At 33.1% G+C, this 14,837-nt stretch overlaps 1 protein-coding gene across 1 annotated transcript; it reads right to left on the bottom strand.

The window, feature by feature from the left end:
• Positions 1-10,840: 10,840 nt before the first annotated feature.
• Positions 10,841-14,067, bottom strand: LOC18009906 (vacuolar-processing enzyme beta-isozyme). Its single transcript, XM_006391768.2, has 9 exons — positions 13,783-14,067; positions 13,246-13,410; positions 12,612-12,768; positions 12,428-12,513; positions 12,137-12,336; positions 11,985-12,033; positions 11,679-11,888; positions 11,367-11,564; positions 10,841-11,251 (listed from the first exon to the last, which is right to left on the bottom strand). Exons 1-9 carry the CDS (start codon positions 13,984-13,986, stop codon positions 11,066-11,068), a joined length of 1,455 nt encoding a protein of 484 aa, XP_006391830.1. The 5' UTR covers positions 13,987-14,067; the 3' UTR covers positions 10,841-11,065.
• Positions 14,068-14,837: the final 770 nt, after the last annotated feature.

The following is a 14,837-nucleotide window of genomic DNA, read 5'->3' as shown; positions in this document are numbered from 1 at the left end:
TTCAAAGACATCTGTTTTTCCTCTTTTTGGATCTTCCTTTTTCAATAGACCAAAAGACATTTTTTTTTACTATCTTTTCGTTTTTTTTTTGTTTCTTCTTTTTTTTTTTTGAAATGACGAAAAAAAAATAGAAAAAAATAGAAATCAAAAGAAAAGAAGATGAAAAAGTAGAAGAAGAATGAAAGAAGATGAAAAGATGAGAAGATGAGAAGGTCAAAAGAGGAAATAAAAAAAATGAGAAAAGGATAAAATACCAAACTAGATAGTGTTGCTCTGATACCACTTGATAGAATCCTCCCAAGGAATCGGCACTCTGAAGTTGGTAATGGATAAGCTTTGTTTCTAAGGAACCAAAAGGCTTCAAAGAACAAAGGATGTGGATTGAATGGTCACACAGGTAGCTGCAGAAAGGCTCCTGATTTACCGAAATGACTCTTTGGATATGACTCACCAAGACGAGCCTAGTTTGTGATCGTCTGGATATGACTCACCAAACAGATCGAGTTGTGATTGATGGATATGACTCACCAACAATCGAACCACGGATATGACTCACCGTGAGATGATCAAAGGATAACCTCCAAATGATCAGAAAATGTTCATAAAGAACAAAAGTGAGAATTACTCTCAAAGAAGAAGTTGTATGAAAAGATAGTCTGATTATTTCTCTTAGAGATTACATGATTATATAGAGTAGAAATGTGAAGAAAACAAGATAATCTCGAAATTATTACTAAAACTAAAATTAAAGACAAATATTAACTAATAGTTGAATGACTCTTGATATTCTTTGAATAACTCTTGAGCTTCTTGTCTCCTTAACTCCTTTGAACGAATTTTGATGATCAGAAACAAGATGGGCTGAGTCATGTCTTCATATTGGGCTTAGTAGAAAAGCCTTCTGGATGCCAAACGTAAGCTTGCAAGCTCTCAAACCAATCAGGCCAAGAAATCATCAAGTATAGAACCATGTTGACCCATTTAGGAAAATGAGGTGTATCTCTGAGACCCGATGGCAATTTCTTCTTATCTTGGGCTTGTTGGAACCATAACAGATCCGTTAAGATTCTCCAATTGGTTTCATGTCGAGATCGTTTCTGAGTTGGGCTCTGGACCTCAATCTTTGGGTCGGACGCGGAACTGGGTCTGAAGCAGATCCACTGTGTTGTAAAATCCATATCTTCCAAGTCTGAACTCTTTTTGAAGTGATTCCAACTCTCCATGCTTCTGTGATGAATCAAGATTCCAGAACAAGTCGAATCATAAAATATTTCCTTCTGGATTGGTCGAAATCCTCCTTTGAATGCGCGTAGGTCCAAATTGAGTAACCTCGAGTTCACCTGATTTGAAAACTCAATAACTTCTTCATCTGAACTCGGATTGGACTGATTTTTCTTCGAGACGGGCTCCAGATGAGGTGAGAATGTAGTCCAAGTGGTCTTTGAGCTGCACGAGTTGAGCTTGGACCCCATCAGTATAGAACAAGGCAGATATGTCTTTTTGAGCGTTTTCAGTATTCTATCATCCCCTCCCTCTTGAAAAACTTTCGTCCTCAAAACTGTACAGCCTTCGGTTGGGAAGTGTTGACGTGAGAATGGTGGACTCTACTTGATTAACATGGAATAGATTACTCCCTTCTGTTGATTCTGAAGGATAGTTGCACCGCTTTGAGTGAGATCTCCTAGTTTGCTTTTCGCTCCTTGGATTTCCAAAATCTGATCTGTTTTGCTTGGCCAGTAGTGAAGCTTCGGTTTCTCTCTGCTTGGCTTCATAACCTCAGCCAGCAATCTCTGAATTCTGTTTACTGGTTTTGAAAATGCTGAATCTCCAAAAACGAAATCCACTTCTTCCACCAATTTAAAATCCAGAGTATATGAATCATGCAAAGATAATGATGGATACCTCCTTGTGAGCGCCTTAGCTGAATCATCTTTGCAGATTTCCTGTTGCTCATGCTCCTTGGCGTTACTTTGCTCACTTTGCTACCAATAGTTCATCCTCGGCTGCATCCTCTTCATATTCATCAAACATTGGTCCTGTGTCATTCTCCTCTTCTTCATTGGTCATGATTTCGCCATTTTCTAGAAGAACCACGTTTTGCTTGCTAGGGCATTCCTTTGCATAGTGTCCTCTCCCTTGACACTTAAAACATTTCATATCACGAGTAATGGCCTCGGTTGAATTGATGTGTGGATCCTTGGATCTAGCTTCATAGCTTGGCTGAGAAGAACACCTTAGCTTCTGATTTAGCTCACGCTGGTGATGGTTGGGAATGAACCTCTCTCTCATAACTGCTTTCATCTCTGCCCAAGTCTCCACTGGATACTCTCCATTACGCCTCCTTTTGGTTTTCAATAGACACCACCAATAAAGTGCATGCTCACAAAATCCAGTAGCCGCAACTTGCACCTTGATATACTCTGAAAGTGGATGGGATTTGAAAATACATTCCATTCTTCTCTCCCACTTCAAGTACCTGTCTGGATCAAAAATTTTACCAATGAATGATGGAATTTCAAGATAGAGATCTCCAGGGTTGTAATGATAATGATCTCGGACTCCTCTTTCACACCTATGCCTTCTTTTGTTTTCTTGAGACAAATAACTATCACGGATGTGATATTTGTCTGCCTCTAGATCTCTAGGCTTCCTTGGTTGATCTCCCTCTTGTGTCCTCCTTTCAAAGACATCTGTTTTTCCTCTTTTTGGATCTTCCTTTTTCAATAGACCAAAATACATTTTTTTTTCCTATCTTTTTCGTTTTTTTTTTCTTTTTTTTTTTCTGTTTCTTCTTTTTTTTTTTTGAAATGACGAAAATAAAAAAAAATAGAAAAAAATAGAAATGAAAAGAAAAGAAGATGAAAAGGTAGAAGAAGAATGAAAGAAGATGAAAAGATGAGAAGATGAGAAGGTCAAAAGAGGAATAAAAAAAATGAAAAAAGGATAAAATACCAAACTAGATAGTGTTGCTCTGATACTACTTGATAGAATCCTCCCAAGGAATCGGCACTCTGAAGGTGGTAATGGATAAGCTTTGCTTCTAAGGAACCAAAAGGCTTCAAAGAACAAAGGATGTGGATTGAATGGTCACACAGGTAGCTGCGGAAAGGCTCCTGATTTACCGAAATGACTCCTTGGATATGACTCACCAAGACAAGCCTAGTTTGTGATCGTCTGGATATGACTAACCAAACAGATCGAGTTGTGATTGATGGATATTACTCACCAACAATCGAACCACGGATATGACTCACCGTGAGATGATTAAAGGATAACCTCCAAATGATCAGAAAATGTTCATAAGGTACAAAAGTGAGAATTACTCTCAAAGAAGAAGTTGTATAAAAAGATAGTCTGATTATTTCTCTTAGAGATTACATGATTATATAGAGTAGAAATGTGAAGAAAACAAGACAATCTCGAAATTATTACTTAGACTAAAATTAAAGACAAATATTAACTAATGGTTGAATGACTCTTGATATTCTTTGAATAACCCTTGAGCTTCTTGTCTCTTTAACTCCTTTGAACGAATTTTGATGATCAGAAACAAGATGGGCTGAGTCATGTCTTCATATTGGGCTTAGTAGAAAAGCTTCCTGGATGCCAAACGTAAGCCTGCAAGCTCTCAAACCAATCAGGCCTAGAAATCATCAAGTCGAGATCAGATGGAAATTTCTGAGACCCGATGGAAATTTCTTCTTATCTTGGGCTTGTTGGAACCAGAACAGATCCGTTAAGATTCTCCAATTGGTTTCATGTCGAGATCGTTTCTGAGTTGGGCTCTGGACCTCAATCTTTGGGTCGGACGCGGAACTGGGTCTGAAGCAGATCCACTGTGTTGTAAAATCCATATCTTCGAAGTCTGAACTCTTTTTGAAGTGATTCCAACTCTCCATGCTTCTGTGATGAATCAAGATTCCAGAACAAGTCGGATCATAAAATAGTTCCTTCTGGATTGGTCGAAATCCTCCTTTGAATGCGCGTAGGTCCAAATTGAGTAACCTCGAGTTCACCTGATTTGAAAACTCAATAACTTCTTCATCTGAACTCGGATTGGACTGATTTTTCTTCGAGACGGGCTCCAGATGAGGTGAGAATGTAGTCCAAGTGGTCTTTGAGCTGCACGAGTTGAGCTTGGACCCCATCGGTATAGAACAAGGCAGATATGTCTTTTTGAGCGTTTTCAGTATTCTATCATGATGTAGTAGATTTTTTATTAACCTATTAATTTAATTTAGATTATTTTAATTTTTATTTACAAATATTTTAGCTAAAATTTTGCATTCTTTAAAAATTTAATATGTTATTTTTTGGGTAAATTAAAAAAAAATCATAAATCATATTTCACACTTTACTAAGCATCTTTTTTACATAGAGACAAACAAAATAATAATAAAAAAATATTTTAAAAATACAATTATAATTTTAAGATGTAATTAAAATGTGAAGGGGTTATAAAGTAATTTAAATGTGAAGGGTTTATAAGAACAAAACCTATTTGTTTAAGTAATTAACCAGAAAATTGTTTAATAATCACAAAAATCATACCTTAAACTCTGAAATTTATATATAGGATTTGTCTTTTAAATCGATTTTACGATAATTCGGGTAAATCATTGTAAAATTCAAAACCCGATCGACATAAATTGTCGTAAAAGTCAATGATCGATGTAAATCATCGTAAAACTCAAAACCGGATCGATATAAAATCGTCATAAAAGTCAAATTTTTACATATAAAAACAATTTAAAAAAAATAAGAAAGATGTTTAAGAAAGCACATATATATACACATATATATATATAAACTTTTTTCATTAAAGACAAAAATTAAAACAATCATACATAAAATTATCACTCAAATTCATCTGATGATATGTTTTGGTTGCGTCCATCGTCCTCTAAATCATCATCATTCTCATCATTCTCATTAAAATCATCAGAATTTCCGTTTGCTTCGGTGTCATCGTGTAGATCTTCAATTTTTCTATTACATGGATTAATTAAAGTAACATTCTCTTCAACCTCTGGTTCAATGGTGTTAACGCATGCATCTTGTTATATAGGCGGCGGATCTACACTATCAATTATACCTCTTAGAACCAGTTTAATAACTACTAACCATGTGATTCCAGTGTTTCGAACTCTTGGATATGAAACAAATATGACTTATTTTGATTGTGAGGCTAGGATAAAAGGCTCAAACTTGTTGTACCGTCATGATTGATTAAGTCTATCTTACCAAATTTGTTAATACGCATTCCGCGTCCGACAATTGGATCAAACCAATCACATTTGAAGAGAACAGTTTTCATCTTTACCAAACCGGGATATTCCACTTCAATCATGTTCTGCAAGATCTCATAGAAATCTACTTCACCTCTTACACATACTCCATAGTTGATAGTTGCCGTTGAATGCCATGATTGTATGTATGGAAAACATAACCTCGAGTAAAATACATAAATGTTGTTGTTATCTTTGATATGAAGCCTTGGAGTAACTCATAAAACCACACTGGATAATTCAGGTCATTGTGATCTACTTAAATAGATTGATATATATATTATACATATATGCATGTTATAAGAAAATATTATAATTAATATCTATATATATATATATATATATATATATATATTACTTGAGCTTTTAACCATGGGGCGAAATGTTGGTCTTTTCAATCGTTGATTTTATTTTCTAAAACTCTTTAAATGCATTCTCGAAACTGACTTACAAAAGTGCTCTTGTAAAGAGCCAATTCGTCATAATTTATGAGGATGTATATATGTGCGCTGTGATGGTCTTTTTTCGTTGAACCAACAAGTTTTCTTCAGTTTTCCACTAAGACGTACCACGGGTGAGAAAATGTCTGGTACACCTTCTTGTGCATAAGTTCGTCCCACACCCCATCATTATAATGTCGTGGAGCTTGTTTACGTGTACGGAGGAGCAAAGTAGTACGACGTGAAATGCAAAATTTCTTCTGTCAAACTTCCTGCAACGATAAAGTTTGCAACGATAGAGTTTGCAACTTTAGCTGATTTTTGGCCTTTCCCTTTAAATATATCATGAAGCGCTCAAACAGATACATCTACCTAAACTGAACTGGTCTGCCAAGTTCCGCTTTTTGAGGGAGATGAATGGGTAGGTGTTTCATAACATCAAAAAAGCGAGTGGGAATATTTTCTCTAAATTGCACAATAATATTAGAATATTTACAGCTAGTTGTGAAACTAAAACTTCTGATAATGTCTGTGTACTAAGATCACGGAAAAATGCTCCAATGCCTCTAAGTGATTCATGAACATTTTCTGGTAGGAGTTCAGCAAATGTGAAAGGAAGTAATCGTTGCATAAACATATGGCAGTCATGACTCTTCATCCATGAAAACTTTTGTCCTTTCTCAATAGATTTAGAAAGATTAGATATGTATCCATCAGAGAATTTCATGGCAGATGAAATCCCAATTGAACAACGAATATGTTTTTTTGCACCCAACCAAAATATTAGAACTGGTGCTTTCCCATTGCTCAAACTATGCAACTCAATTCTATTGCATACAGACAAGTCCATCTGTGATTTCCCGCTGTCCTTGGTTCTCTTGCACGTTTTACATTGTATGCATGATGTTATCAAAAAAAAAATTTCAATATGCATGACATCAAGATTGTGTCTCAGTAGATATATTTCCAGTAAGAAAGTTCCCAAAAATGATTTTCTTGTGCTAATTTTGATGAACTTCATATCCATCAGGAGTATGCCAATTTTTCCTTCGAGGGACCGTTTCAAGTGCCCCCCCCCCCAATGATATATTTGCGATTCAAGCTTGTCCCCTATAGACCCTTATAGAAACACTGGTAGAGGGAGACGAACAGCTTTGTTTTCCCTAAACAGTCGCTTGTTTCTTTGATATTGATGATTGGGTGGTAGAAATCAGCGGTGACAATCAAACCAACAATTTTTCCAACCATGTTTAAGCTGAAATGCATCAGTTCTATCAAGACAATAAGGACAAGATAACTTCTCGTAAGTAGTCTAACCTGATAGCATTCTGTATGTAGGCAAGTTGCTTATTGTCCATATAAGCACCGTCTGCATCATAAAATATTTGCCTCTCGAACTGTCATATGTTTGAACTCCGTTATGCCACAACTAGTTCAACTCATATATGAGTACAAAAACGTATCAAGGGTCCGCTTCAGGTGATTTGGACCAGGGACTATGATACTGAGAAACATAAAATTTCATTTGCATGCACATATCTAGGAAAATGTTATAAGGCATAAGGATTATTGGTCATAACGAATATTGCCTACCAGACATATCGAATAGATTAAATCTATCAGTGCAAAGACCAAGATATACCGCTTAGATTTAGAAAATACTGGATGTACAATGTTTAAGTGTTTCCACGATTTCGCATCGGACGGGTGAGTCATTTCTCATCTGTTTATGATTGTTCTACATGCCATCTCACTGCTGCAGCTGTCCTCTCAGATTGAGAAAATCGTTTTAACCTATCAGTTATAGAAAGATACCACATCCGTTGGTACGTTATCTTACTTTGCCCAGAAGTTTGCGGTTTATATCTCGGTTTTAACAAAATTAACATTCCTGCAGCTTTATCATCATATTTTCATAAAAGCATATAATTATCAACACACATATCTATCATCTCAGAAGGCAATCCAAAATTAAAATCCAACCTCTATATTTTTATTATGTTTTGGCGGCCAAATTATCTTCCGACTTTTAATAAAATCAGCTCAATTATCCATGCAAACTTCATCCATATTTTTTAATAAAATCAGCCCAATCATCCATTCATATATAATTGAGTTTTTATTTTTTATTTATTTTTTGCTTGAAAAATCTCAATAAATTTAAGAAAACTTAATGTATTTAAGAATTCTCAAACTAAACAAATAATATTAGGATTATCTTAGTTTTCTGGGTATTCTAAAATCAACGGATCAATGATAGCTACATCACTATACAAGAAGCTCTAGAAATGGTTAGCTTTTTCATTATGCTGGTTCAACTACTGCTTATGCTGGAAATCTCTCAACACCGTCAATCCACTCTCAATAGATGCTGCCCAGTATGAAAAGGTGATAAGTATAACTAGGGGAAGAATCTTCTTTGGCTCGGTACTCTTTTGACCAAGAGAATCCTATATTGCATTTTCAAACGCCCTTCCTCTGGTGGTTAAGTTTCCATATAGCGAGCTTTCTGTTATTGTTCATTGAAACCAGCTTCTGTCTCCTTTCTTTATCCCATCTCGTACATCATCAATAGCTTTCTTTGTTGGACCGAATTTTATAAAGCCTTAATGGGTTTTACTACAAATCAGAGTGTGAAGAGGAAATATGTCAATACTAAATGTTGGTTTTTTATTAATGAAACGCATTTGTCCCACATCGATGGTTTGGTGGAAAAATCTCTTTTATATATTAGAACAAGTGTTATACCTGTTCAAATAACTTGTGAGAGAAAAGAGGAAGCTTCACGCGTGCCGCCGCCGCCAAGCTGGGTCGGGTCGGGTCGGGTGCGGGTCGTGTTGGTCGAATGGGCCTTCGGGCCTAAGACGAATATTCTTTTTGATCCATAATTTTATGAACGTTTGGTCAACGTTTTTTCATTCAGTAAAATTTTCTGCATGCGTTTTTGATTCAGTCAAAAGAATATTGGATATTCATTATCTCCACAAAAACGTAACGACAGTGATTGTGACTTTATCATATTCGCTGATTTTTAGCGTTTGACTTCGCTAAAATTATGGCCGAGATTCGTGTTGGACTCGTGGATTTTGTAGGATTTTGCAGACTGCTCAAATCTCTTCCTCTGCTATATATACACGACCTCTCTTCTCATTTTACACATCTTTCACCTCTCATTTTTACTCTGAAAATCTCGCAACAGTCTCTTTTATTTTTGTAAGTTCTCTGCCGAAAGTATAGTAGAATACTAGTTCGTGTAAATTCATGTTTTTTAGTGCTTCTGAAAACGGATAAGTGTGGTTGTATCATGCGACTTTTACATCACAGAAACCCATCGCATTACAGACAATTTAAAAAGTTAAGAAAAGAAATCATAGTCTTGCCTCCACTCGTTTCTCTTTACCTTAACGTTTATATTTTATAATAATATTTATATTTTGTGGTGTTCAATCTATTTTTGTCCTACATTCTCTACCACTTCATTAGCTAGAAACGTGATTCATATAGCTAAGATAATCACATTATTAAGAAATATATGTGAATATTATTTACAGAGACATTTTTTCAAAGTGTAATGTCCAAAAAGACACTTTTTGAAAATTGGACACATTTACTTCTATTTTTTGACATTTTTGTCCTTTCTTTTCTTTTACTTTCTATTTTTTTTTTTAAAAAATATTAAAACGTACGAAGTCCACTTAACTTCACTTATCAGCTTCCACACACTAAATCACACGAGACCTATTTTAACTCATTTGATTCCACACACTAAATCACACGGGACCCACCTTAACTCATTTGATCTCACACACTTAATCACACAGAACTCATCTATATATATGCAACTATATAAATACATATATAAATATACATATATATATATATCTATGTAGTTGTATTTATATGGATACACGTATAAATATACATGTGTATCTATATAGTTACATCCATCTATACTTTATGCACATAAATATATATATATAATTGCATCGATATCCGTATATTTGTATCCACATGTACGTTACTAAATAGATATGTATGTGTATATATATATATATATATTTATATAATACATAGATATTTATATATTTGTGTCCATATGTATGTTACTATATGAATACATTTATACTATTAAATGAGAAGGGTATTTTGTGTCTAAACATAATTTTTACTTGATTTTATAATATTTTGTTTTCGGATAACTGTTATTTTTATTGATAATAAAAATATTAATTTAAATTTAAATTTATTAAATAAATTAATTTAGTATAATATTAATAAAATAATATATTTTAAATTTTTATTTTAATTTAAATCTGAAAATTAAGTTTTTAATTTAAATATCTTCTAAATTTTTTAAATATATATTATATTATTTAAAATTATAAAATAAATTATTTTTTAAAAAAATAATAATAATAACTCAGATATTAATTTAAATTTAATTAAAATTTTAAAATTTTAAATAATATTTTCAATAAAAAAATGAAAACAATATATAATTATATATTTTTATTAAATAAATCTAAAATTTAAATATTTAAAATATAAAAATAATATGAACGGATTTGTAAAATATTTTTTGGTTATTTTTTGAATTGATATAAATAAATATGTTATAGCAAAATTTTTAATAATAGTATTTTTTGAATTGATATAAACGTACGGATTAGAATAATATTTTTCTAATCGTCGTTATATATATAATATTAGAAAAAATAAATTAATGAAAACAAATTATATTTAAAGAAATTTTTAATTATTTATTAAAAATTATATATAAAAAAAAAAATTATAGTATATTAATTAAAAATAGTTTCTATGCAAACGTATGAGATATACTCTTGTTTATTATTAAATGATAAAATAATTTAGATTAACAAATATAAAATAAATATCAAAGTATAAAATATATATATATATATAATTTATAACATCAAAATAATTATTTTATTAGTTTTTATCATAAATAAATAACAACAAACAATTATAAAAAATATGTAATATTAATATAATATTAAAATAAAAAAATATAAATAAATAATTATAAATAAATTGTTAGTCATTTTTAATACCTCAACAATAAAAAAATATCTTTTTTTATAATATAAACTAGACATTATAAACTTAAAATATCCCCATGGTAACACACTCACACTCGAAATATATTACAAAAACCCAAACCAAAAAAAAAAAGAGAAAGAAACACCTTATTGCTACGTACGTGCGTATTTACATACAACTAACCTATCAAAAGAAGAAAAAAAACATTTCTTTTATTTTGAGATCATCTTAAACAACCAAACACTTAACGATCATGAAAACCCTCAATATATATGATCAGGCGCTATAACCCACAATAGACGGATGCGACATGAAGCGAGACTCATAGCCACCGCATGCTGCAGCGGAAGCTTTCTCCATCAGCTCCTTCGAGACACCGTTGTTACAAACGTTTGCAAACGCTCGCATATGTTTCATCCCGTATTGCGTTAGTGATCCACAATGCGTTTCAAATACACGTACCTAAGAAATTTCAAGCACATTTTATTAGCCAAACGTTACTGTGTTTGATTAAACTTGAATAAAAGTATATGTACATGAGATCGATGAAATGTTAAAGGATTGTGATAACTCTTACCATCGATTTAAGACATTCCCAATCGTCAACCAAAGGAAGACCAGGTTCTCTAACCGAGTTAAGAACATTCGTCGTGGGACCAAACAGAATCATGCCTATCAATTCAACACTTGCGTCTAAATGCTTCCTATGCCTCATTTGGTCGGTTATTTCCTTCAATATCTCATCCTTCCTTGACCCATCTTCTGATGTTCGGTACTGTAAAACCAAAGCCAATATAGTTTAAGTAAAACCCAATATTTACAATCCTTTCATATAACCAAAAATAATAAAAAAACTTTAGACTAGCAAAACAGAATAGTCCAATTATACCATGTGCCAAAGGAATAGAAGGTCTGCGTCGCGTTGGTTAACAACTCCCACTGGTGACTTGACCGGTAATTCGTTGGGAGGGAGATTAACAGTGGCCGGATCAAATCCTTGGTACAGATAAAGCTTCTCTGCCTTGATAGTATTGTTACCATATTCCATTACATGAGAGCCTTCAGAATAGCTATTATAGTTTGATGTCCGCATCTTCACCTAAATACCGGGATAAAAGATTTGCTATATATATTTCTCATTCTCAAACCAATAATCTTCAAGTAAAATGATAAAAGAAAAAAAATTCCCTAGTACCGTTTGGTATTGTTGCTTTATGGTCTCTTTCTTTAAATTGTGTGTCTCACTGCAAACAAATCACAACAAATAAACCAATAGATATACAAATAAAAGCACTGAATGATAAGATAAAATGATATATATATATATATATATATATATATATATACCTGTCTTCCATCCAAGCAACACTATATAAATCTCCTAAGCAAGTGATGTATTCGGATGGGGGAGAAGGATTCATGCCAGGACAATATGTTCCGTAGCTACTCTCTTGTGCATTTGAAGCTGTTGTTACGTAAATGTTTAAGTCCTTTGGCATTATACCCTCGAATACACTCCCGCTTTCGCATGCTTCTACGTATATAACCTTCATTACATTAGAAACCACTCAATAAAATTAAATTGTTATACAAAAATTTTTACCACCCAAGAAATTAACTTGTTATACTAAGTTTTACCATCTCTCTGTATGTTCCAGCAGCATGCTTCTTCTTAAGTGTTTCAATAAAATCAGCAGCATATAAGTGAGGCGTATTTGGCATCCCTTTACCGACAAAAATAAAAAGAATAACTTACCATTATAAGCAATGCATATAGCCGCTAGAAAATCTTATTGAAACCACAAATGGTTGATGAATTTACCAAGAACTCCAGGACCACCATGATCGGAGTAATATACGAAAATGTGATCGTTAGGCTTGCTAGCGATGACCTTACCGCTTCCACCTTTAACCGCCTTCTTGTCACCTAAAAGTACCGCGTAGAAATTAGCGGCCGTAACGTCATGACCGGTATAGTCCTGAAAAAAAAGATATCTCAAAAAGTAAATAAACTATATAAAAGGAAAACAATTAGTGGCTATAATAAATCTAGGAGATTTGCCAATCAAAGGTCCACACTTAAAGTTTGGTTTACCACACCAAATGTCTCTAGAGTCACTATCACTACTAATTTGTTGGGTACTGCCTAAGTCACCATCTCTTACACGATTGATCCAATAATATATTAAGAAATTTAATAACCTTAGCGCCACAGACAAAGAAGAAAGTATAATTCCAAATAAGATTCTAAATTATACCATGCAACAATATAAAAATAAAGATCTAAAAACCTTGTTGGACGCTAATTGGACCCCAAAAAAAGGCATATTAGGCTAGAAACACCTAGACCATCAAAATTGCTTGAAGAAAAATCTCAAACCAAAACATAGACTAATCATATGGATTAAATGTACATTAATGCATAATTAAGAAATAAGCTAAGTTATTATATATACCTTAGGGACTCCGGCGTAAACATCCTCGCCGTCGGGATGGTTGATGAGAGTACCGGGACGAGGATTAAGTGGATGGTTTGCGATATCATCATACATTAAAACTACTATGTTCTCTTCCTTTAAACCTCCCTTTCTCAGTATTTGATATGCGTGACACACGTCGGCCTATAATAGAGAAGCAAGAAAACACAATAAATATAATTGTATTTTTGTTGATCGAATCATCGATAAAAAGACTTTTTTCCATGAGAATGTGGTATAAAGCAGAACTAGTTTGGCCAAAAAAAAGAAAAATAAACAAAGCAGAAATAGTTTGAGAAATGGAGAGATTCGTTCACCATAGGAAATTAGTTGTAAATAAGCTTTTAAGCTAATCATTGGATACTAGTAGCTCTTTTTTAGAAAAAGTTTATAAGCTTGTCACATAAAATTCCCGTCCAAAAAATCTAAGAAAATAATTATATCAACGAGTTTCATTTAACGAATACCAGATTTAATTTGTTAATCAATATAAACATCTGAGAAGTTAATATATACCTGGTGCCTGTAGTTTCCATAACCGGAGGAACCGGCGACGAGAACCGCCCATCTCGTACCGATAGCGGCTTCTTCTTGCTCAACCGGTTTAGTTTTCTCGGTCGGCATAAGGATCTTTGGCTCGAACCGACCGCGTGACTCGGTACGAACCAGGAGAAGTAAAAGAAGAAGAAGAGCTGATCTAAAACAAAAAGACATAGCCATGGCCGGGAGAGAGAGAGAAGAGAGAGACTCAAGAGAGCTATAAAAGCAAATGATGGTTACAGAGCTAAATGGTTCTCATGGTTTTTACAACATTAATTTTTTTAAAAAGACAAAAAAAGGAAGCGAGTTTGAGATATTTTTGTCAACAACACTTTAATATCTAGTTACACTTTTTTTGTCAATAAGCTTTTTCGGTGGGCCATTTTCCTTCTGTTGATTTTTTTTTTTTTTTTTTGAGAACTGAATTTTGTTAATCAAGAAAGATATTCATACAGAGGAGTCTAAATACTTCTCTTAGGTGTAATCAGTTACTACAGAAACGATTAATTGAAAGTCTTTTTGTCCAGCAATGACTATAACTTAGTTAATAAATTAATAGAAGATCTTACCAGATTAATATACATTCCCTCTATTTTTATGTTAAGTGATGCTTGAACAACCTTTTTTTTATATATTTACCGGTTTTACATAATTAGTAATTTAAAATATTACTCCAAAACAGCTCTGTAACCTGTAAGTGGAACCATTCGTTATTTCATACAAAAATAGGTTTATTCATTATAATTATAAACTTATTAATCATATAAATGATGATAATTAAAACAACAACAGAATATGATGATGTAACACACACGGCCAAAAAAAAAATTTGAGACCTTGATATAGTGGTTTGTAATTGTATAAAAAGATAATTTTTTTAATAGACGAGTGAAATTGATTATGATGTTGACGACTGAATATTTTGGAATATAACATTTGATCTCCAAAAAAAAACATTTGATCTCAATATCTCATAAAAATCAACCGACTCATTCACTGACTCACTTGTCTGCTTTGCGACACAATAGAGA

This window comes from Eutrema salsugineum, unplaced genomic scaffold (assembly GCF_000478725.1).
Source record: "Eutrema salsugineum unplaced genomic scaffold, Eutsalg1_0 scaffold_8, whole genome shotgun sequence".
In the NCBI taxonomy this organism is placed as follows: Eukaryota; Viridiplantae; Streptophyta; class Magnoliopsida; order Brassicales; family Brassicaceae; genus Eutrema; species Eutrema salsugineum.
The sequence above is the reverse complement of the archived record's forward strand: the minus strand, read 5'-3'. Positions and strand labels throughout refer to the sequence as shown.

Coding starts and splice junctions, on each gene's coding strand:
- LOC18009906 (XM_006391768.2), bottom strand. CDS start 13,986: ATGGCTATGTCTTTTTGTTTTAGATCAGCTCTTCTTCTTCTTTTACTT. Junction 12,514..12,611: donor TGGTGGTCCTGGAGTTCTTG/GTAAATTCATCA, acceptor TTGTCGGTAAAG/GGATGCCAAATACGCCTCAC. Junction 11,889..11,984: donor TAAAGCAACAATACCAAACG/GTACTAGGGAAT, acceptor CCCGGTATTTAG/GTGAAGATGCGGACATCAAA.